Here is a 25,054-nt window from a genome sequence, read left to right as displayed (position 1 = left end):
GACTGAAAAAGCATGGGATAAAACCGGACTCTCTGATCATGGCAAACAATGAGGGCTGATGAGAAGCCAAGGACAATGGCACGGGGTTTTGATCCTACTTCATGTTCTGGCTTGGTGGGAGCCTAGCCAGTTTGGATGTTCACCTTCCTAGACATGGACGGAGGGGGGAGGACCTTGGACTTTCCACAGGGCAGGGAACCCTGACTGCTCTTTGGACTGGAGAGGGAGGGGAAGAGGAGTGGGAGGAGGAGGAGAGGAGTGGGGGGAGGAGGAGAAGGGTGGGAGGAGGGGAAGGGAAATGGGAGGCTGGGAGGAGGCAGAAACTTTTTTTTTCCTTTTCTCAATTAAAAAAACTGTTCTCATAGTGTCCCATAAGTTTGGGTATGTTGTACATTCATTTTCATTGAATCGTAGAAAATCTTTAATTTCTTTCTTTATTTCTTGACCCATTAATGATTCAGTTGAGCATCGTTCAACTTCCATGAGTTTGTAGGCTTTCTGTAGCTTGTGTTGTTGTTGAATTCTAACTTTAGGCCAATGGTGATCTGATAAGATACAAGAATTTATTTCAATTTTTTTATATCTGTTGATATTTGCTTTGTGACCGAGCATATGGTCAAATTTAGGGAAGGCTCTATGAGAAACTGAGAAGATGATATTATTTGTGTGTGTGTCTTTGGGTAGAATGTTTTATAGATGTCTGTTAAGTTAATTTGAATCATATCATCTGTTAGTTTCCTTATTTCTCTATTAATTCTCTGTCTGGTTGACCTGTCCATTGGCGAGAATGGGGTGCTAAAGTCTCTCATTATTAGTGTATGTGGTTAGATGTGAGATTTAACTTTTAGTAATGTTTCTTTTACAAATATTGGTGTCCTTATATTTGAAGCATAAATGTTCAGAATTTAGACCTCATCTTGATGGATCTTTCCTGTGAAAAATATGAAATGGTTTGAAGTCTATTTTGTTAGGTAGTAGAATAGCTACATCAGTTTGCTTCTTGGTCCATTTGATGGGAAATTTTTTTCCCAACCCTTTACTCTGAGGTAATGTCTTTGAAGTTAATATGTGTTTCTTGTTATGCATCAGAAGATCGGCTCCTGATTTTGTATCCTCTCTGTTTGCCTGTGTCTTTTTACAGCTGAATTGAATCCATAGATATTAAGGGATGTGAATGATCAGTGTTTGTTAATTCTTATTAATTTTTGTGTTAGTTTGTATGTATGTGTGTATCTTTTTGGGGGATTTGCTAGTATGGAATTATCTATTTCCTGTGTTTTCCTGGGTTCAGCTAACTTCCTTGGGTTGGAATTTTCCTTCTAGTACTTACTATAGGGTTGGATTTGTGTATAGGTATTGTTTATATCTGGTTTTATCATGGAATATTTTGTTTTCTCCATCTATGGTGATTGAAAGCTTTGCTGGGTGATTCCCTGAATAATAGAAAGTTTAGTCTGAGCTGGCATCTGTGGTTTCTCAGTGTCCACATAACGTCTGTCCAGAAACTTCTGACTTTCAGAGCCTCCAATTGAGAAGTCAGGTGTTATTCTGATGGGTCTGCCTTTATATGTCACTTAACCCTTTCCCTTTGTAGCTCTTAATATTCTTTCTTTATTCTGTATATTTAGTGTTTTTATTATTATGTCATAAGAAGACTTTTATTGGTTTAGACTATTTGGAATTCTGTAAGCTTCTTGTATCTTCATGGGCATGATCTTCTTTAGGTTAGAAAAGATTCTATGATTTTGTTGAATATATTTTCTATTCCATTGAGCTGATATTCTTCTTCTTCTATCCTTATTATTCTTAGATTTGGTCTTTTCTTTTCTTTTCTTTTTTGGTTTTTCGAGACAGGGTTTCTCTGTGGCTTTGGAGCCTGTCCTGGCACTAGCTCTGTAGACCAGGCTGGTCTTGAACTCACAGAGATCCACCTGCCTCTGCCTCCCGAGTGCTGGGATTAAAGGCCACCATTGCCCGGTGGTTTGGTCTTTTCTTGATGTCCCATATTTCCTGGACATTTTGTGTTATGACTTTGTTGGCTTTAATGTTTTCTTTGACCAATGAATCTATTTCCTCTATCAAAACTTCAACACCAAAGATTCTCTCTCCTTGCATTCTGTTGGTTATGCTTGCATCTGTAGTTCCTGTTCATTTACCCAGATTTTCCATTTTCAGAATTTCCTTGGTTTGTATTGTCTTTATTGCCTGTATTTCAATTTTCAAGTTTTTAACTGTTTCCTTCATCTATTTGATTGGTTTTTTTTTTTTTTGGCTTTCTTTAAGGGATTTATTGATTTTTTTCCCCATTTTTTTTTTTTGTCTTTTCCTCGATTTCTTTAAGGGAATCTTTCATTTCCTCTTTTAGGACCACTATCATCTTTATATGGTTATTTTTAAACTCATTTTCTTCTGATTTATCTGCATTGGGATGTTCAGGTCTTGCTGTTGTAAAACTACTAGCTTCTAGTGGTGCCATATTGCTCTTTATGTTGTTGAATGTAATCTTGCACTGGCGTCTACCCATCTCTTCTTCCAACTGGTATAGGTAGTGTCTGGGTCTCCAGGGCCACTGATACCACTGGTGGATGGTTACATTTGTGGGGCTAGCAGAAGTTATGGATTACAGGGCCCAATGGGCTGGGGGTGGTGGAGCAGCTTGCCCACAGAAGTCTTGCTTGCTGACTGGCTAGTGGAGCTGCAAGGGGGAATGCATTTATTTTTGCTATTTTCATTCCAGTTATTTCATTACTAAAGTATGTTTTCTGGATCATAAGCAGTAAGAGTAGCTTTAAAAGAACCTTCAATTTGCTTGTTTAGTGAGATATTGACAAGACACTGAGCCTATGGAATCTTATTACAGGTATCAAAACAATAAGATTAATTTAAGCAGAAAGCACTTTAAAGTATTTAGCATTTGATAGACAACAATTGGGCACCAGGGGTGTGGTAGCAAATAGGAAGATAGAATTAATTCTGTCTCTATGTTCACAGAGCTGCTGTAATAGCCTAGTTTTTCTCAAAATCAATTATAGTTACATCTCATCTCTTTGAGCTTAAACTCATTATAAAGCCCATCTCATATGTCAAACCAAGTTAATATCTCAGCATAAATAGTTATATATTTATGGGGAAATGCTAAATCTAAATTCAAGAAGCACTAGTATAACTATTTCTCTTCAATTGATTCGTCTCATTTAGCAAAAATAAATACTGTCAAAGTCATAGACATCATTTTCTCTGCACAAGGAGACCTTTGTAACTTTTAATAATGGTCCCTACTGATAAAGGGCAGGAACCTCACAACTAGTTACAGGACGCGAAAGAACACTTAGCTGCCACTTCTCATTTAACCAATGGATTATCACCATCAGATAATCAATACTTTAATGGTCACCCAGGTTTCCAATCATAATTCTCCTAGGAAAGTGAGAAGAAGGCGTGTCTGGGGGAAATGAATAGCATTCTCAGTCCAGCATGCCTTGCTTCTGTCTGTCCTCAGAGCCAGGGATGAGGGCAGTACTTCCACACTCTCACTTTCAGATCTTATGTGTGCAATTCCTAGGCAGAAAAAAAAAAAACAATACTTTCTCTCATTCTGCAATAATGAAAGTGCGGTAGGAGGAAGCCAAGTCATTACAATGAAACAGGCCACTTTTTACCCTGTCTGTGATTCACAGGAAGCTGGCTTTTCTTGACTTAAAGAAAACACTTGTTCCTCTTATCGTAAGGAGACATTTTCCCCCAAGGAAGACTGGCAGTGACTGTCAATTGCCTATCATGTTCGATCTAGGCAGAATGAGGGTTGTGGAAGACAGCTTATCCAAATTCTGTAAACAGCATTTGTTCTCCTAAGAATAAATGGACAAAAGCATTAACAAGAGTCATTAGTGTTACACTATAATTTAGAAGTCATTGAGTTTGAGGCATGATTTGATCACAGAAAACAGTGAATCTATACCCAATCAGTCATCTTCTATCCAAATGATCAAAGGACTTTTGAGACCTTGTGGCTGTTCCAGGTATGATAACATGGACCCCAAGGCTTCTCATTCGCATCTGTGTCTGCATCTACATGGCACTGCCCGCCTCTTCAGACATCTCTGCAGGTTCTCCCAGCAGCCTATGCAGCAGAATCTACGCCCTGCTTTACAAGATGTAAAGCTTTCACCCTTGAAGCTAGAGGATTTCACTACAGCTGAACCAACAAACCCATTTCCAGGAAAAAGGACGGCATTGGGAAAAGCTTTGCCTTGGAAGTCAAGAGACGAAAGTCTTGGGTCTAGCATGGCCACAAGGCTACTTGAAGCAATGTGTGGAGTTACTGTGCAAGCAGGAGCTACACAATTAAATAACCAGGACTGGATCCTCAAAGTCAAATCCTACTAATGATAACATTTAACTTTTCATTAAGATAAAGTGTGGCTCACACAGCTGGAATATCTACATTTTTAGTTGTGTACTCCTTAGAGAATAAAAATTTTTACCTCTCACTGTATAAAGTGAAAGTTAGTCAAGAGATCCACAAAAGATACACTAATAAGGCCAATTCTGACTGACCTTTCAACTGCCATTCTAAAGACCATTTAGTGAGAGTATTGCCTCTGATATCTGAAAACTGATTCTCACAGAACACCTCCTTTCACACACCCTCATACGGTCATTCGGGTAGAATTCCTGAACTACAAGAAGACTGATCAACCAGGAAAACAGAGCGATGTTGAAACCACAGACAATCCTTTTAAAGCCAGGCAAAGGTAGTTTTCATCTTAAAAAAAAAAAAAAACAATAAAAAAAAACACAAATTATTTTATTGGGAAATGGAAAAGTCCCAGTTCATTGAGAACAAGATGACCTAAAGTTTAGAAGAAGAAAAAGAGACAGAAAAAGAGGGAAGGAGGCACGGAGGAAGGGAGGGAGAGAAGGAAGAAAGGAGAGAAAGGGAATTGCAAAGGTTACAGGAAGAAAAAGTTCCGAGTACTTGAGCGACCAAAGGAGGCAGATAACCTGTGTGTGAAGTTGTTTCTCTCAAGTTCTGGTTATGCCCTAACATTCTGGCTCTCAGCACCCGGAACTTCTTGTCCTTGGAAGGTGCCTGCCATCCTCTACCTCCTGAGAGTCTCTCCAACCTTACTGCAGTTTTTAGAGCCAAGTTCCCTCCCTTCCCTATGGGACCTTTTATTCTGATAAGCTTCCTTAACCACAGCCCCCCTCAAATACCACTATTGCCAAGGGCCAGGTTCTACTGTTCTCAGCAGTTTCTTTTTTATCTCATCTCTCAAGGCTGGAATCCACTCCAACTTCTCACCTGCCACTTGTGGACTCCTGAGCACACTCAAGGTCCCACCTGGAAACTCACATCAGCATTCCTACACCAAGTCGGCCAAGAACAATGCAACTCTGTGATGTACACAGAGTGAATTCTTACAAGTCTTAGTAGGTATTTGTGTTTCACCAACGAAAACAATGCCCTGCCAGACTCTTGAGTTAGGGACACAAATGATTCCGTTAACAGTATGGTATTCTAGACTTTTCTTAAGAATCATGATAGAATACCAGCTGTCTTCCAAGAGCTTATTCTATGTTGGCAAGAATAAAATTCTAAATGAAGAAATTCTGTAGCTGAAAACTCTGCTTATTTTTCCTGATATTTGCAAATAAGGAAAGCATATTATACATATAAATCACTGATATGCTAAGCACAAAGTAGTCAAACTAACCAGCTTCCTAGGGCATATGAGTAACTACAAATGTTCTTAAAGTTCTACATGCTAGACTCTACGCTTTCTGGAAAAATGACTACAGATAAAAATAAAGTCTACAGAGAGGTTTAGCCAATTTAAAGGACCCACAAAGAAATACATCTGAGTCTTTACATCCAATCTTCTAAAAATCCCATTTTATCTATCCTGTATATCCATTTTACCAAGAGGTAGAAATTGGCAGAATACATACTCCTAAAGGAGGGTTGAACAATGATCAGGGGTGCACTGTACCATGTTACAAAGGGGCAGCCTCATGGGGTTGAGAAGATGGTCTCAGTCATGGGATCTTGTCTGGTTTGAGATGGGCAGTCTTGTGCACACTGTCACAGTCTCCGTGAGTTCATGTGTGAATCAGTGTTTGGAAGATACCATTTTCTTGGAGATATCAACCACCTTTATCCCTTATAGCTTTTCTACCTCGACCTTTCCACACAGATCCCTGAGTCTTGAGGAAAGGAATTTGAGAAAGACAAATCAATCATTTTTCCGGAGGTAGGCCAACAACAAAATAACACAAAATGAACTGTGTGTGTATGTGTGTGTGTGTGTGAGATCACACATAATCACACATACACACACACCCTTTTAATTTGTATGGTATTTTTGTCTTACTGATTTTTTTCTTAGTTGGTTTACCTGTTTTGAGGGTTTTTTTTTTCATTTTTTGTTGTTTTGAGAGAAGAATGAACATGAAGTTGGGTGAGTTAAGAAGATAGGGAGATCTCAGAGGAGTTAGGGGAAAATAAAGGATATGACCAAACAGATTTTAATAGAAATTTTAAAATATGAGAAGAAGGTGGTTGAGGAGCTCAATCTGACAATGATTGGTGTCAGATTTCAATTCTGAGTGTGACTTAACTGTGTCTCCTAACTTCAGTTCAGTTCACCTTCTGTTTAAAAGGGTTCAGAAGAAACAATAAAGATTGGGTTGGTTTTTTTTTCCCCTTTGGTTGTTTTGATGTCTAAATGAATTTAAGACATGAATATTTAACATTTAAATTTGTGCCTGCATACAACAAAGATAATTCATTCTGAATACTGCAACTATTATTTCGACTCAATTACACTACGTAGTTATGAGTCCAGACAAATCAGATTATATAGTTTAGCTCACCACCACTCATGAACCTGTGACTGTCTTCGGGTCAGAGTCCATTGTCCTTTGTATGACACAGGAGATGACTGTGACATTCATTAGAATCTCTGTCTTGTACACATTACCCTCAAAAGCTAGCTCTGCAACCCTCACAGAAGACTCAGGAAAATCGACACCCATTCTACTCAGCATATATACATATACATACATATATAGTATGTGTACATTCTATATACTATACATGCATATATGTGCATACATATATATGTATATGTATATATATTTCAAACAGAAAGACTTTATAATTCACTTCAGAGGTCATGGCTGGTACCAAATGTATGGATCTTAAATCTCATTACAGCCTGAAATCAGAATACATGTTCCTCTCATGAACCAATGAGAAAGTAACGGTTTTCCATGTTGCTCAGCAGGTGACTGATAACTCTGAACTTTAAGTTTACATCTGCTTCACTCTTGACTCCACCTGAGTGCCTTACCTTCTTGGCGAGGTCATCCTAACTAACACAGGTCCCCTTCACTCCTCTTTTGAAGGAGCTTTATTTACTTCTCTCCTGAAACGAATATCTCTGAATAAATATTTACTATTTTCACTGTTTTATATCCTCTTGTCAGTAAACATGAAGAATATCCGAAAATATCTTTTCACTGAATAAATTAAAGCTCAACGAAAATTGTGGGGTACTTTTCTCAAGGACAAACAAACTAGTTTCAGAACTGAGATTAAGCTAAATATCAGCTGTAGAAGGTGATTATCGAAGCACCAGAAGGCTGTAGGAGAAATCTATAAGAAATTATATGAAATGCTGAAATCATAGCATAACTAACTTTATGTATAAACTTTACTGTTTTCAAGCATGGTGTTTTTCTCTAAGATCTAATGGATATTTGCAAAATTCAATTTCACATATGTTATTTAAAGTGGTTATGTGATATACATGTACCAGGTAAAATATTGAATCAAGCTAATTAATATACCTCTGACTCCAAATAATTGGTGTTTGCTCTTCCTGGCTAAATGAAACATTATGCAGTTTTACTAATGTATTCCAATTCCATTTGCTGCTTCTGTTAGTTCAACTGGTTTTAGATTTCACAAGTAAGAATGAAGTGTTTGTCTTTCTGCTTCAATAGTGCCCTTCAATTTCACTGAGTATAATGACTTCCAAGACCGTCCATACTTTTCAAAATGACATAATTTTTAACTTTTAAAAGACAGTATGGATAGTATACATAGTTGACATTTTCTTTAACTTTTTGTTGTTGTTGTTGTTGTTGTTTGCTTCTGTTTTTGAAACAGGATCTTACTCTGTAGCCTAGGCAGCCCTGGAATGCTTGTGTAATCCAGTCTGGCTCCAGATTCGTGGAAATCTGCCTGCCTCAGCCTCCCAAGTATGGTACCACACACATGAATGACCACATCTTGCCTTCCATTCAGTTGTTAAAAGATGTATATATGTATGTATGTATGTATGCAGGTAACATGAATGAGGAGCCTGCTTGTTGGGGGTTTTCTGTCCCGCCTGGTACCCCACAACTGTTTAGCCCCAAAGAAAATCACACATAAGTCTAAATAAATTATAAGCTGATTGGCCCATTAGCTCTAGCCTCTCACTGGCTAACTCTCACATCTTGATTAACCCATTTTTCTGATCTATGTTAGCCATGTGGCTCAGTACCTTTTTTCAGTGGGGCAGATCACATCCTGCTGCTTCCATGGTCTGGGCAGGAGTGGGAGGAATCAACTTCCTCCTTCCCAGAATTCTCCTGTTTCCGTTGCATTATTTCTATTTCCTGTCTGATTTTCCCGCCTATACTTCCTGCCTGGCCAATCAGCATTTATTTAAAACATGATTGACAGAATACAGACAATTCTCCCGCACCATATGCATGTATGTATGTATATATGTACATGTTTCTGTGGGGGGCACAAACATCTTTACTCACACATGGAAGCCAGATGAGGGTATGAGGTGCTCTCTTTCAGTCTCTGCTTTACTTCTCTGAATCAGGTGTCTCTCTGAACCTGGGGTTCGTGTTTGCCCAGCTAGGGGCTGATACCCTCATGCCTCTGCATGTGTATCTTGATGCAACTGAATAGGATAGAACACTCTTCAAATATCTGCTAAGTCCATCCAGCCTATAGGACTGTTCAGATTTACTCTTCCCTAGGGGCTCCCTTTCATAGCCTTTCATTACTATAAATGGGATATGGAAGTCTCCTACTACAATCGTATTGCCTATATTTATCTCTTCAAATATGTCAATGTTTGCTTTATGTATTGGGTGCTCAGATATTGAGTGCATCTATAATTTTTCCATTTTTCTGTTGTATTGACACTTATAATTATGCTATGATCTATCTCTCTGTTTTTCTCTCACACGCGTGAACACACAATTTTTTTCTTGCTTAGACAAGTAAGTCAATATCTGTCTAATATAATGTTGAGTATCCCTTAAGAATAATTATCATTGGGTCTTAAAATAGATTTGGGAGAAACATGAGAAAAATATGCACCCAACTGAGTATTAATTTACAACCAATCACTGAAAGATCAAAATATAGGCATACCTGTACAAAAGTTATAGCTCATTAAAACCACATCAATTTCTTTATATTACTTATATAATACATCTTTATATACATATTTGTATGGGTATTTGATTACATATGTTCTATGTGCCATATAATTCTATGTGCTATTGAATGACTTATATAATATCAATACTGAATCACAAGATTAAGCAAAGTTGACAAGACAAAATTGATTTTGTAATTACATTCTGAATGAAATATTTTGAACAGTCATTCTCGATTAGAAAATTATGTATTTAATGCTATTCTTGAAATTATAGGTTTGGAAATATCTGAAAGAGTAAGGAATAAATGATGTATTCCATCCCAACCAAAAAGCATGAGAATTTAAAAGAAACAGATGTGTTCATTTCTTCCTTAGTGATTTTTAGACCTACTGAAAATATGTAATGGGGGAAAAAACACCAAGTCTCTTTTCCACACCATCTCCCAGGAGAGTCAGGCCCTCACTCTTTACTTCTATGGCTTGGTTTCAAGCCGAAAGGCCCTGTCTACAGGGTGTGTGGTTGCAGTAGAAAACTGCTCAAAGGTAACTCCTATTTTTGACAATGGAAGACCATCAAAGGAACCCCAAGTTTTAAGAAGATCCTACTGACTCAAGGATAAAAGAGGAAAATGAGCCAACAGTGAAGAAGTAGCAGGGCTTAGAGAGGGCTAAAGCCTCTTGTTCTAAGCCTGGGATAAAGAGTGCAGTGGTTCCGGAACAGCATGCTACCTGCAAAACTCTGGTGGTGAATTATGGTTAGAGATAACAGACTCAGCACCACAGCCTTGGGAGAAGCACCCAAGCTCCCAGCAAGTGACCTGGAGCTTTTGCAGGAATTACAGAGCCATAAGATCACCTTGTGTCCAGTGTCTCTTGCAACACTAGGGAACCGTAGAAGAGAAAACACAGACTGGACCAGGGTCATCAGCAGAGATCTCTCCCTGCCTTTCCAGGGCCCTGCAGCTTTGGAATCACATATACCCCAGGGATTCAACATAACAAAAGCTGATATATGACTGTTCCTTAGCCTCTCTTGGGAGAGCCTTGCAACTTGATTCCAGGTGGTTTCTGAAAAGCAAGTATATATAGTGGAGTTAACCCATTTTTTTCAGAAAAGTTTACAGTTGATGCATGAGTATTCCTCGGGAAAGGCCTCCTTTACTGCCCTCTTTGTAAACAGGAAAAGATCTATGTGATTATATTTTTTGAAGAACGTATAGCAGTTTCAACAAAGGCCAAAATCTGGGTTTGCTGTTATTTTGAAATACTAGGATCTGAGAAAATCAATCCCACACAACCACTGCTGCAAATTCCCTTAACTTACTTGAAGTTGCCATGTTCTACTTTTTAATTGTTTTTTTTTTTTTATGTTTGAGCCAACAACTGGAGGACAACAGAGTTGAAAGAACCCTAGCCACATCTGCAGTGAACAGAAGCTAGCTCTAGAGTCAAATATATGTTCAGTGGAGTCTTAGATCTACCACAGACAACCTAGCAGCAGTTACTGTACAGCTGTAAGCCTCCATTTTCCTGCCAGTGAAAGAGAGGATTGTTACAGCTTACAAACTCCTAATCTGAGAAGCCGAAATTCTCCCGGACCTGAATTTTCTGGGTTTGTTGACATTATACCACAGGAGAAAATTCTACAGCATTGCTTCCTGCAACAGTTTTTGGTGTTCCATAAAAGTAATTACAGGTGAGGTATACAAGATACATATGAAATACAAATGAATCAGGTGTTTAGACTCGAGTCCCATTCCCAAGGAGCCTCATTATGCATATGCAAATATTCCAGAGATAATCAGGACAGGATGGGATAATGACAGACAGCTCTAAGCACCATGTCCATCACAAGGTCACAATAAGAAATGGTCATTATAGTCAGCAATAGAAATTCCCACTGAAGACTGGGAATGTGTAAGCAATGTGTCTAATATGATATAACTGTGCTTCTTAGTTAATTGTGAGCTTTGAATTAACCATAACAAAGAAGAAGCAAAGAAATCTAAGGCTAAACCAACAATTGCCAGAAGACTTTGTATGTATGTGTGTGTATGTGTATGTGTGCGTGTATATGTATGGGTGTGTATGTGTATGTGTGCGTGTATATGTATGGGTGTGTATGTGTGTGTATGTATGTGTGTGTGTGATGTGGGAGCACTTACAATTTCAGATAAAAGCTAATATAAAAAATGTCCAATCTATCAAGTGTTATTTTTAAATAAGTATAATTTTCAAGGTATATTACGATTGAAAGAAACCTGACTATTGAAAGTTCTGGAAAATTTTTCTTACTGATGAAACAAAATCATAACTTTACCTATGAAATGTTATGAAAATATTGACTGGAAAATGTCTCTGCAACATTCAAATAGAAATCACTCCTATTTAGGCATGAGTTTTGTAACAAAATTAGGAGCCCTTGGCCATCACATGCAATTCATAGCAAACTGATAAATACTAAAAATATGACTTCCAGCAGAAGAAAGCCATGATTTAGAATGACCCCAATTCCTATGGTGTAGAGTCCTCCACTATAGTACATTTTAACTTGGACAGCCAGAGCTAGCCCAAACCAGCACACTTCCTATCCACAGAGTAAGCATTTAGTAGAGTTACACAGTGTCTACAAATGAGACTGGTTACAAGGAACCAAGAAATTAAGCCCCAGGGTAAAAAGCACTGGGCAAAGCCAATACAGATTTTGTAGGAAACAAATTTTCACTAAGTCAATTACAGCATTGTTCCCAAGACTGTCTCCCTTTAACAACACTCTGCTCTCATTGAGAACAGATCCTGTGTTTCAGTGACTGCCAATACACCAGTCTGGCGGCACCTCCTTCTCTCTTCACCTCACTGTCTCTTCTGACTCTTGCTAGATCCCCTGACCATGGGGATTCTCAGGTTTCTCTGCATTTATTTAAAATCAGTTACCAAGAACTAAAGGTGATTTTTTTCCCCACATTTTCTTCATACATTGAACTACTACAGTCTCCATAGTATCTACTGCTGGTGGTTAACATTTTCCAACTCGTAACAGACACACTGTATGAAAATGAAGGAATCATTCACCCATTTAATAACTTGCTTGTCTGTTTTATTCATTCAGAAACAGAAGCTTTATAGAAATAGCTTTTGGGAGACCACAAGAAAATTGAAGTGATTTCTCTGCCAGGTCTAGAAACCAAGGCCACGGTTGGTCTATTTCACTGTATAAACTCCAAACTAACCAACTAAAATATTTTTAGAAGGTAGTTTATAGATAAAAATAAATTTGATGATATCTCTCCACGTTAATTTAAGAGGCTGAATTTCAAGTCTTCTAATCCCCAGAAGACAAGATATTGTATGTTCGATTAGCAATACTACAGTCTCTACAAGTTACACTTAAAATTATTAAATTAAACTATTTCTGTGGCCAATAAAGGAATCCATCGCAAGAAGAGATCTATGGAGCGTGGTGAAGATGAATGGCAAAAACATGACTATCCTTAATATCAATTTAAAAGTTATCACTTCAAGAGGAATTCTAAGTGACGCATGCTTTATCAAATTAAAAGTATGTATTTTAAAACCAAAAGAAAAAGTCTGTCTTTCTTCTCTCCATAATTTCAAATAATAGAATAAATAGATTTAAAAAAAATAACATCCTTTAATATTGCCCATGTCTCATTAAGCCCTTCCGACAGAGGGATACAAGGTCCCGAGAAAGACCCAAGAGTAAAGGCACCTACTCCCAAGCCTGACGAACTGAGTTCAATCCCCAGGAATTACAGGGTGGAACTAGAGAGTCAGCTCTCCCACGGTGTGCTCTGACCTCCATCTCCATCCTCTAGCACACCTGCTCCGCCATGGACACTCACATATATAGATAGGCACAAACAAACAAAAATAAAGAAAAAGTACTAATAACTTGTTAAAGAAAGGTTTTGTTGTGCTTCTAGATAACAACACNATATATCATTGCCTGGTCTCTTGTGTTCGTTTTAACGGCATCTAGAACTGATATGATAAGTTTATGGTTTAATCTGGAAAACAAATGGTCAAAAAAAAATCACAACATACTGCATTCTTTGCCTCTCACTGGGTCAGGCAGGCCAGAGCAATCCACTGCAGAATTCGGGATGGCGACCCTCCACCTGGAACCAGTGCTATCACATTCTGTGTATTCAAAGTGGTAATCTTTCTGCAAACAATCACAAAAACAAGCCTTTGTTAGAGCCAGTTCTAACTGGTGACCTGGGTTTCCTCTATCACCCCAAATGGCCTCCGAGCCTGCTTCCAAACTCTTCCCTCTCCTGGACTCTCCCCCACTCCCACCCTACCCACATCAGCAGTTCAGCAGTCAAAACCGCACCATGTCTCCTTTGAAGGTTTTGTAGCTCTGAGTAACTTAGAGACATAAGAAAAAGTGGTGTGGGGAAGTCAGCTGCTGGCACTGTCCGAGAAGTCAATCACTTCCACTGACCTAATTCTCAAGCCACTTAAAACTTAACAGAAGGCGTAATAACGGATCATTCAAACACTACTAAACAGCCAAGACTTTTTAAAGCCATTCTCTGGGGCTTAATTCACACTCCCCCTCCCCCCCAGCATATGGCTATCATTCAATATATAAACAGACTGTTTATTACAATTCCCCAGGTAAGATCCACTTTGGAATTCTCAAGGTGACTTCCTCTTTCTATATACATACATATATATAAAACGTTTGAACTGAGGAATCAGGACAAAATGCTACTGGAGCATTTCAGCCATGAGAGAAATTCCAAGTCTGCCCTGTAATCGTTTCATTTCCTTACTCTAACCCTAGAGCTGGACCCAGGGCCTCATACCTCCAGGGCAAGCACTCTGCAAGTAGACTGTACCTCCATCCTTACCTGGTTGATACAATTCAGTGTTCTGAATGTTAACTGTCTGCTTTCTGTACCTGTTAGCCTCCCTGACTATATGAAGGACAGTCAAGAACTATCATCTAGCATTGCCACGAGGAAGTTGGGAATGGAATATCATGGCTGCTGGTCTTCTCTTCTAGAATCTGTTTGAATCTAAATGTGCTAAGAATTTCCCCTAATCATCAATTCTGGGCTCTTATGCTAACAGTCCTCTTAATTTATCTCTTTCTTTCTTTCCTTCCTTCTTTCCTTCCTTCCTTTCTTCCTTCCTTCCTTCCTTCTTTCCCTTCCTTCCTTCCTTCTTTTCTTCCTTTCCTTCCTTCCTTTTTTCCTTCCTTCCTTCCTTCCTTTTTTCCTTCCTTCCTTCCTTCTTTTCTTCCTTCCTTCCTTCTTTCCCTTCCTTCCTTCCTTCCTTCTTTTCTTCCTTCCTTCCTTCCTTCCTTCTTTCCCTTCCTTCCTTCCTTCTTTTCTTCCTTTCCTTCCTTCCTTTTTTCCTTCCTTCCTTCCTTCTTTTCTTCCTTCCTTCCTTCCTTCCTTCTTTCCCTTCCTTCCTTCCTTCTTTTCTTCCTTTCCTTCCTTCCTTTTTTCCTTCCTTCCTTCCTTCCTTCTTTTCTTCCTTCCTTCCTTTTTTTCCTTCCTTCCTTTCTTTCTTCTTCCTTCCTTCCTTCCTTCCTTTCCTTCCTTCCTTCCTTCCCTTTCCTTCCTTCCTTCCTTCCTTCCTTCCTTCCTTCCTTCCTTCCTTCCTTCCTTCTCTGTAAGTACTAAGAACAATCCAGGCCACACTTTTGACAGTTTTCCCACCCCAAATTTCCAACAGAATGCTCCTACTAATTTCCTTCTATGCCCTCAGCAACACTGCTGTTGATATTCCTAATAACATTCTACCCATGGCAAGCTACACATTGTAAGGCAATGCGGTCATTTTCTACTTTCTTTTTTTTTTCTGAGCATTCACTGAGAGTATTTTACATGCCATTTCTACCAATAATCTCCTTAAAGCAATCTAGGCTTTTCTCCTCAAAACTCCTCCAGATTTGACCCATCACACAATTCTAAAGCCACCTTCTCACCTTCAGCTTTTTGCTTAGCAGAACTTCCTCGGGTATAGATCAAAAAAATGTTCAGTAATTTCCATGGCAGCGGTAACAAATCGCTACGGCCATAATGGATTTTCCCATAGCTCTGTAGGCATTACGTCCCAGGACAGTAATCATGGGTCTGACCAGTCAGGCACATCAGACAGACATAGTTCTGTCTTGGCCATGGGTAGAACACTTCCAAGGTTAACTTTCTAAATCATAAAAGCATCCTTTAATATTGTAAAAGAACAACCTCCTCTTGTCTTGGCAAGTCAGCCCTTGAGTGGTTGAGGCTGTCGGAAGCAGAGGCTGGGGCCACATAGCCCCTCTTTGGCAACTTTTCAGTGCTCCGAGCTCTCCACAAAAAAAAAAAAAAAAAAAAAAAAAAATTCAATGGCAAAGAACATGGCAAGTACAGTTGGAACTGCAGCTTCCCCTTCAGGTCTTGCTCCAATCCCAACTGCTCCAGCTTGAGCAAGCATGGAAACCTTGTGAATGAAAGTTCCTGAAAAGACCATACATTCTGCTGAACCTTTGCAAGCTGGTTGCTACTTCAAGGCTGTGGAGAGGCAAAACACTGAAACTCAAGAGTCAAACTGGCCTTAAGGTAGCTTTAGTCTATTAATAGGCACCTACTGTCTTCCTCAACCTGACCCAACACCTAAGGTAATCATTAGGTAAATCCTTTGAAATATACTCCTAGTTTCCAGCCAACCAAAGGGTGAAAAATGCTATCATATAGCATTCAAAGACTATTACAGAGTTTACTCCATTTTGATGTAATGTGGCTGTCTAGTGCTTCCAACAATAAGTCTTGAAAATGCCCTGTTTTATACCTTCAACAAACTGTTACCACATTGGAACATGGAACTGGGGGTAACTATGTGTTCCTAGGTCATCATCACTTATACTTCAGACAATACTATTTCTTGTCCCTAAGAGTTGTGCTCGGCTGCTGGGGTTCCAGAGTTACCTATTGGCAATTATTCTGCAAGGTTTTATTAATCACAGACCTGTGAAAGTTGGGGACCAGCAAGACCACCACCAGCAGAGACAAAGAAAAATGCTTATGATTGACAGAAAGAAGGCTAACCTATGTGAGGTTTCTGATGGAACGTCCCTATTCATTCCTGGGCAGTCAAGCTTTATGTAAGGCTGTAACTGGCAGAATTATAGTTGGGCACCGGGATGCTGTGCCTCTCTTCTGACCATGTATGTAGGCTGTTTCCCACCCCTTTGGGCTTGTCTAGGACCCTTTTCTCCTGTGCCCTACACACTGGTATTCAATATTAGGTCAATCAAAGTTTCTCCCAAATGCCTCTTTGCATACTTGCCTTGATCACAGGTGGGACATGTTGGCTATCCAAGGAGCAGACAAGACCCTGGGGTCTCCATGCTGGGCAGCAGCAGTGGCAGTGAGGAGAACATGGAAAATTCCAGACACCCAGAAAGAGCTGGGTGCCCTGGACCCAAAACTATAAGCTGTTAGATTAGGAGACAACTGAAGAGCTCCAGAGAGCAGTTGGAGGCAGAAATCTCGAGAAGCTAAGGCTGCGGGACCCAAGGGGTCATTAAGAGACAAGGAGTGGAATTAAGATTATGAGTACAACAGGTCCTGGTTGATAAAAGGGTCTGAAAGTACTACCAAAGTTGAAGATTCAGGTATAGTCAGAGTTCAGGGATTGCAACTCTACAATAGGTACTGGCACTCTGAGCCCAAAGCAAAACATCTCAACTTGACCACGAAGAGCAATAAGCCTCCAGCTCCGAAAGCTTGAAGCCATAAGCCTCTTTTATCCAAGGCTTAGAGCTATAAGCCTCTGGATCTAGAAACTTGTTTTCTCAGGCTCTGGAACTCAGGGTTATCAACACTAAAGTTACTGCTTGCTTCTTGTCTCCCTATGGCTTTTACTGGATAGCGTGAAGGACTCTCTCTCCATCCCGCGACAGTATTGCAAGGTGATATTTCCCGAGGAAGCTAGAGGAGAAAATCCATTCCTACCTTTTTTCAGCATGGGTTGGCATCCAGTATTCCTGGCTTGTGTCTGGATCACACTAGCCCCTGCTTTGTGGGGACACTGCCTCCTCCTGTGACTGCCTTTGAGCTTAACATCCATGCTCTATCTCAAATATTTCAATTTGTATGATTTTTCTTTCATGTAAGGCAATGTTTACTGGTTCTAAGAATTACAGTCTGAGAATCTTGTTTCTGTGTTTGTTTTTGCTTTACTTGAGAGAGTATCTCTGTGATATCTATGGAGTATAGCCCAGAGTGGCCAGGTATTTGCATAATGGCTTTCATACTTCTCTGATTCCCCCGCTATTTGTATTCAGACGGCTTTCTTATTTCCATATCCCAGAGAGAATATCCTAACCTCTATGTCTAAAATTTAAGTTATTTCTTATCATCCTTGCAAAATAATGATGCTATGAAGTAGGGCATGAATTTCCTAGGCAGCAAGGCCTTTGAATAGAACAGGGAGAGCTCTCATTGACTCAGCTTGCCAGTCGTGAGATGAGAACAGTGCTTAGTACCAGGAAACAGGGACTTGTCTTCTAACTGTAAAGTTGGATACAATACGCTAATTGAGTTTCCTATGACTATTTCCCTCTATCTGCCACCTCTATGGCACCCAACAATTCTAAAGTTTTATAGATACTGTTGTTACCAAATTCTGAGGATTCCCGCAGGGAGCATAATGTGTTTCTTTGTAATTTAAAAATATTGAAACGCAACCTCTTGCAGTGCTTGGTCCTTGAGAATTTCAACTGCAGTCTAAACTAGGTGGATTTTTTTTTCAAATTATTTAATAGACCATTTCATGTGAACTCATAACAATTTTAAGACTCTCCAGTCCTCAAATCCATCAAATTATCTAAAAGTGGTATGGTGTAGGAAGATTATTGAGAAAAATTATATATAACCTCCCAAATTCCATTCAGAGAACTGGATAATGAGGATCTCAGTCCATAAATGTTCATATTGATAGAAACGTTACAGAACCCCAACTACTTGATAAGCATTGATTTCTGGAGACTGGAGAAATGGCTCAGAGATTAAGAATATGGTCTATACTTCCAGAGGACCGGAGTTTGGCCCCAACACCCACATGGTATCTCACAACCATTTAAATACTCCAGTTTCAGGGGATCCAGCACCCTCTTCCAGCCCCCTTGGGCATCAAACAGGCACATGTACACATATATGTACACATACATATATGCAGGCACTCATATATACACATAAAATAGAAATATAAAAATCTTTAAAATTCCCTAGAAGTAAAGATAAATTTTTTAAAGAGATAAAACCATTTTTCATGCAAATACAAAATTAATGCATACAAAAGGTTTACGACTAACCAGCAATTCAAAGCCATAAAATATTGCTACCAGTTCAAATGAGAATTCAAGGGGCATACAAAAATAGGTAACCAGGAAAGTGAAAGGCATTTACTTATGCAAAGTGATAAAAATCCAGAGGATAAAAATCAGTTGCATTCTAAAGACAAAACAGTCTCATTTCTGGGTAGGAGATGCATTTCTATAACTCATCATTATGAAATCCTTTAGTGACAGAGGAAGGTTCAGGGCCTCTGAAAACCCATCACTCAGAAAGGTACACTCGCTAATCTTTTCTGCCTGTTGCAACACACTTCTTAATTTTACCTGACGAGGGGAAATTTCTTGACAAATTTTCCAAAACTTCAGGCCTTCTGATAGTGTATCACTACACTGTGAGTCATAGAGTCTACTCACTGGCCACAGGCTGCAATCCAAAACCTAGAACAAGAACGCACACTGCTCCAATGCTCAGGCTCTACCCATACATACGTGTAGGTACATGTCTGCAAAGCACAGGGTACTATGGCATGGGGACATGGGGACACAGTCCCACACACACACAGGGTTCCGGGAGCCTGGGAAATCTTACACTGAAAATACAACCCAAATGAAATAGGACATAGAATTAAAGTGGAAAAAATCATCCTTCCACAGATATCAGGACTCTCCACACACACACCATACATGTGTCACAAGACATGGTACAAACAGGTTTAGACCCTCAAATAAGTGCAAATTGGGTCATGTTCCATGGAAAACACAAAATGTAAGATATACTCAATGGACATTTGATTCCTACGGTGTCTCCCCAAACTAAGTTATCACAAAAATCCTCAAAATGCTCACTGCAAACTTTGGATGTCATTATTCAAACTGGGTAAAACATTTACAGTTCATATACATAGGCTACATACATGATGGCTAATAAATCTCATATAAAAATAATGCTAACATATTGAAAACATGCTTGCATTCCTTTTAAATAGACACTGTGATAGTCAACCTTCAGTGCCATAATGAAAGGTCAGGTGATTCTCTTATTTGTGTATGATGTATGTACACAAGTATGCACACATATGTGAGCCCACACACCCACATGCTTAAGCTGAAGGAGTATGTCTAAGACCTTCTTAGCTCACTCTCTACCTTGTTATTGGAAACAGGGTCAATCACTGAACATGAAATTTGCCCTCTGGGTGGGCTGATTGGCCAGCGCACTCCTGGGATTCACCCGTTTCCATGCCCCCATGCTGAACTAACACACATGCAGTCACACACAGCTTTTGCCTCACGTCCTCTTGTCTTCACTGCAAACACGTTTACCCACTGAGCCATCTGCCTATCCCAAGAGCATCAACTCATAAAGAAAAATTCGTTTTGACCCATAGTACTGAAGGGTCTGGCCTGTGATGAATTGGCACCATTGTTTTGGGCTCATGGTGAGGCAGGATGTCAGAATAGGAGTAGATGGTGGCACACCAAAGCAGCAGCAAGCAATAGAGAGAGAAAAGGCCAGGTCCCATCAAAACCTTCAAAGGAATAGCTCCCATGTCTAAGGACCACCTTCCAGACTCTACTTCCTAAAGGTTACTCCACTTCTCAAGGGTACCAGCTTGGTGACCAAGCTTATAACATATGAACCCTGAACAGACTCCAAGATCTAAACTCAAGAAGACAACAACATTTATCATATATATATATACATACATATATATACATTATGTATATATAAAATTGGTTTTGTTATATATAACTATATATAATGGTTTATACAATAATCTATATGTCATTTTAATACTATATATATTTTACTAGATTTACTACCTGATATTTAATTATTAAATAAGTATTACAGCCCTAAAAGCTACACTGGAGATTTAACATTATCTTTTTAATAAGCCTATGATTTTGTCAGTATACTAGATACACACACACACACACACACACACACACACACATACACATACATGCACACACACTCTCTCCTGCCAGGAAACCATAAAGAAGAAAGGTTACAAGTGCAAGCACAGCACTGAAATAAGTGTGCAAGTAAATGCTCTGTCTGATCAGAATTACCTGTTAAAAATCCCTTAACTGCCCGGAAGGTACAGTGTCGTACCACTGCTCAATAAATTTACCGAAGCCAATTTTTCCTTAAGCATTCTGTCAAGCACCCATTCCTTAAAACTCGGGTAACTTCCATTTTCAAGGCCAACATTTCTAGAAAGATAAGAATTTCTAATGTTTACAACTGTATTTGACAGAGTATGTTGGCTGAGTTTACAAAAAGCTGACTCCACGAGATGATGATTTCAGAGTTACGGGATGTCCTTGTGAGTCGGAACAGCTTTGAAAAAGGCAGGGAGAAGAGAGCCTGGAAGACAGGGAAACGCGCAAGTGTGCAAACTCTCACTCATTCCTTCATGAGTGCCTAGCTTGACGGGTATCATAAGCAGGGTGTCAAACCTGAAGACAAAAGGCCTGAAGGTGTGCTGTGAACTGCATTAACCTACAACAGATTAATGGACGAGGAGGTGAAGAACAAATGACTGAATACAGCTGTTACTATGAGATTTTTTTTTTCATATCAATGAACCAAAATGAGGAAATTAGCTCCTCGGTTTCTCTCTCTTCTCTGTAAGCAATTTCAGAATTGCCCCTAAAGGATAAAGATACAGCAGAGACCACACTTTCTAGTTCAAAATAAATAAAACAGCAAAGAGGTCTTGGAGGGCGATCAGGGTATAAAACACTCACCATGCAAGCTCGAGAATCAGAGCTAAGGTCCCCAGTAAACACACGAAAGTCAGGCAGCTGTGAGACAGGGTCCCTGGGGGTGAGGGGAAGACTAGGAAGTTGGACTAGCCAAATCAGCAAGCTCCCACTTCAGAGAGAGATCACGTCCCCGTAAAATAAAGAGCAAACGAGAGAAAAAAACTGATGACAGCCTGGTATGCACATACAGGCACACGAGTGCACACCCTCACATACCACAGACATATGTACACATGCAAAATAAATACATGGCAGAGGCAGTTCTCAGACTTTGAAGCAGAGAAAAAGATCGACATTTGTAAAAACACAAGACATGGGACAAAAAAAAAAGAAGAAGAAGAAGTGTGTGAAATTTATTTTCTTGGCTTCCTGTCTTCACACAGAGTTCCTCATCTGGATTTTCATGCAGAACATTGAGAGTTTCATTATTTAATGGGACCGCTAATTCCCAAAGAGCCTCTTAATGGAAGTGCTCAGCAAGCACCTGGCACACTTAGACAGTGAACGGGGGAAAATAGGAGACCGTAGTGCCCAGCACAAGAACTTCAACTCAGTTCCGATGAGGGGGCAGACCTCAGTGTACAAGGCAAAAAGACCAAAGCCTTCCAGCAATCAACGCTTGCACAGCTGAGAGGCGCGCCATCAGTCTGCGTTAGCAAGAATATGAGCTCGGTTAGACGGCTCAGAAGTATTTATTTTCAGATTTTTCTTTTATAAAAGGAACATGAAGTTGCCATAGAAACCTATTGCTAAGTAAAGTAACATATATCTGATCTATTTGGGACGCATCCTTTTTATCTGTGGAGACAATATATTTTTTTTTTTTAGAAAATATTTTTGACAAGTTTATGTTTTGAACCTGACCTTGATGGCTGCCTCTTTAAACAGGTCTCAACAGTTCACAGTTATTTTTTTTTCTTTTAATTCGATACAGCTTTACTGAGCATCTAACGTGAGCCACTGTGTAAATAACAGAGATACTACCAGAAAGAAGACTGTCAAGCATCTGCTCTCAGGGAGCTTACATCTGAATGAGAAGGAGAGGGCATGGGGTTCCTTTCTTTTTTTTTTTTTTTTTTTTTGGTTTTTCGAGACAGGGTTTCTCTGTGGCTTTGGAGCCTGTCCTGGCACTAGCTCTGTAGACCAGGCTGGTCTCGAACTCACAGAGATCCACCTGCCTCTGCCTCCCGAGTGCTGGTATTAAAGGCGTGCACCACCATCGCCCGGCTGGGGTTCCTTTCTTACAAGACCCAGAGCTTGTATGATGGGCCTCCTGTGGCCTATTTAGCAGGGTCTAGGCGCAGAGGGGCACAGATCTAGATTCCTGTCTCATTTGTCTCTTAAATCACTACCTGTAAGATCTGGGTCTTGGCAAGGCTCCCCTTAAGACATAAGAAGCAAAAGCTATGTTTCACTTGTTAGAGTCTTTATGCTCTTGATGAAGGGAAACCAATTATTTTCAGTAACCGTGTGCCACCAGGCAAATTCTCAAAAGACGAATATTTGAAAACCAAACCACCCATAGGGAAACTGAAGTCTAAAGGAGCTATCTTAAGCTGTGTTTAGTCATAGGATTTTTCAGTTTCCTTGAGAGACTGATAGGTACGCTATCTATAGCACCAATGACCTTCGTAGCAGATGCTAAAGAAAACAAAGCGAGAGCCTCATTTAAGACCTAAGGACTGGAGAAAGGGCCCTGCAGTTCAGAGTACTACTGTTCTTGCTGGAAACCCCATTTTGGTTCCCAGCACCCATATGGTGGCTCACAATCATCTGTGACTCTGGTTCCAGCAGATTCGATGCCCTTTTCTAGCCTTTGTGTGAACCAGGCATGCGCCTGGTACACACACATAAATGAAGCCAAACACTCATACTCATAAAATTAAAAATAAATAAAACTTTATTATTAAAAATGCCCTGCTCCCCAAAAACCTGTAGAAGAATTAATTCAATTCTAATGGGGATTCAGTGTAATAGATGAGGGAGTGTACTGTAAGCAAAAAAAATGGAAATGGCAATAAATAAAAGTATCAACAAATACTAAAAAAGCACTAGGTAAGCCCTAAATTACTCATCAAAGTAAGAAACTCTAGAAGCTAAAGGCTACACAGGCTGTGAGAACAAGAAAGCTGAAGACTCAGAACAGCATCAAATGCTGCAGGAATCGGAGGTGAGGAATAGATCTGAAATCAGAAAAGCAGGTTGAAAGCTGTTTAAGAACGTAGGCTCCACAGCGCTTCCTCCACAGGCAGACAAGAGGTTATTTCCACTAAGCATGTAGAACTAGGGAGTTTAGACATGCAGACAGCAGGTGCAGCGGAAGGAGGGGAAGGCAACCCCTGAACTGCTGAGCTCCACCATGGGGACCCTTTTCCCTCGGGGAGCACAAGTCCAGATAACTGCAGCAGCGTCCATGTGCTTCCCCTCGGTCGTCACCACAGAGCTGGGAGGACCAACTGCCGCCTCTCCCGAGTGTGCTTTCAGAGTGACTTTCCACACTTGCATTCGCTATATTGCAATGATTGTACACCTGCTTATCTTGATTGAGATTAGCTGAAATGTAATTTTATATACAAGATAGAGTGTCGTCAGTGATAATAACACTGACAACCTTTTCAGGACCCTATCTCAAAAAACAGCTATCTCTTTTCTCACTAGGATTTATTCACACTATGGCCCTGTACTGAGGCAAGGTCACCCACTTGCCACACCCTTCTTTCAGTCATCCTTTCTGAGACCTGGATGCCCCCCCCCCCCCCCCCCCGCTTCTGCTCACATCCACCTGCCACACCCCGCAGTCAGCTGCAGAGCGAGCTTTTCATTATGAGTATCATCCCTGCTCAAACCTAGCAATGATTTTCCACTGGCCTGGAGCTAAGTCCCTTAATCAGCATAGCTTCATGGTTTTATTTTTCATCATTTTCTATCCTCTCCAAATTTCATTTCTAAGCCTTTTTTTTTTTTTGGTATATGACGCACCGAAACTGCAAAATCAAATACATCATACTCCTCCTTGCCTGCAGGTACGAGCATGGGAATTTTTCTCCGCCTAGAAGGTTCTCCACCTGTAACTTCCATTAGCACATGGGAATCTATTTAAGAGCAAATCACTGTTTAACAGGATCTATTCCTAACATAATAGGATCAAGGACAAGAGTGTAAATTGAGGAGATCCTATCTTTCCTTTCATTCCTTCCTTTCCTCCCAGCTCCTCTTCTCCCCTCTCTTCCCCCCCCCCCTCCTGTGTTGGGAATCAAACCCATGGATCTTGCACATTCTTGTCAAGTTCTCTACCGCCAAGCTGAGCCCTCAGTTCTGCCCCTTCCTACTCTATTCCTACCTCATATCTTGAGAGACCTCTTCACAAACAGCAACACTAGCCACATATCCATTCCTTGTAATTGTTCTATCCACAGTGTCAATATTCAAGAGATCACAGCTGGGAAAAGTCCATGGAGGCCTTGGTGGCAATTTCCAAATTTTTTTTTAAAAAATCTATTCT

At 39.9% G+C, this 25,054-nt stretch overlaps 1 protein-coding gene across 1 annotated transcript in view; it reads right to left on the bottom strand.

Moving 5' to 3' along the window:
• Elapor2 (endosome-lysosome associated apoptosis and autophagy regulator family member 2) overlaps nucleotides 1-25,054 on the bottom strand; it is a 157,958-nt gene that overhangs the window by 68,879 nt on the left and 64,025 nt on the right. The window contains exon 2 of the mRNA XM_050139874.1: nucleotides 13,524-13,644. Within this exon, the coding sequence (XP_049995831.1) occupies nucleotides 13,524-13,644 (121 nt within the window). The remainder of the gene's footprint in view (nucleotides 1-13,523; nucleotides 13,645-25,054) is intronic.

Source organism: Alexandromys fortis, unplaced genomic scaffold (assembly GCF_014885135.2).
Source record: "Alexandromys fortis isolate MF-2015 unplaced genomic scaffold, M_Fortis_MF-2015_v1.1 scaffold_38, whole genome shotgun sequence".
Taxonomy (NCBI): domain Eukaryota; kingdom Metazoa; phylum Chordata; class Mammalia; order Rodentia; family Cricetidae; genus Alexandromys; species Alexandromys fortis.
This window is presented reverse-complemented; position numbering and strand designations above follow the sequence as displayed.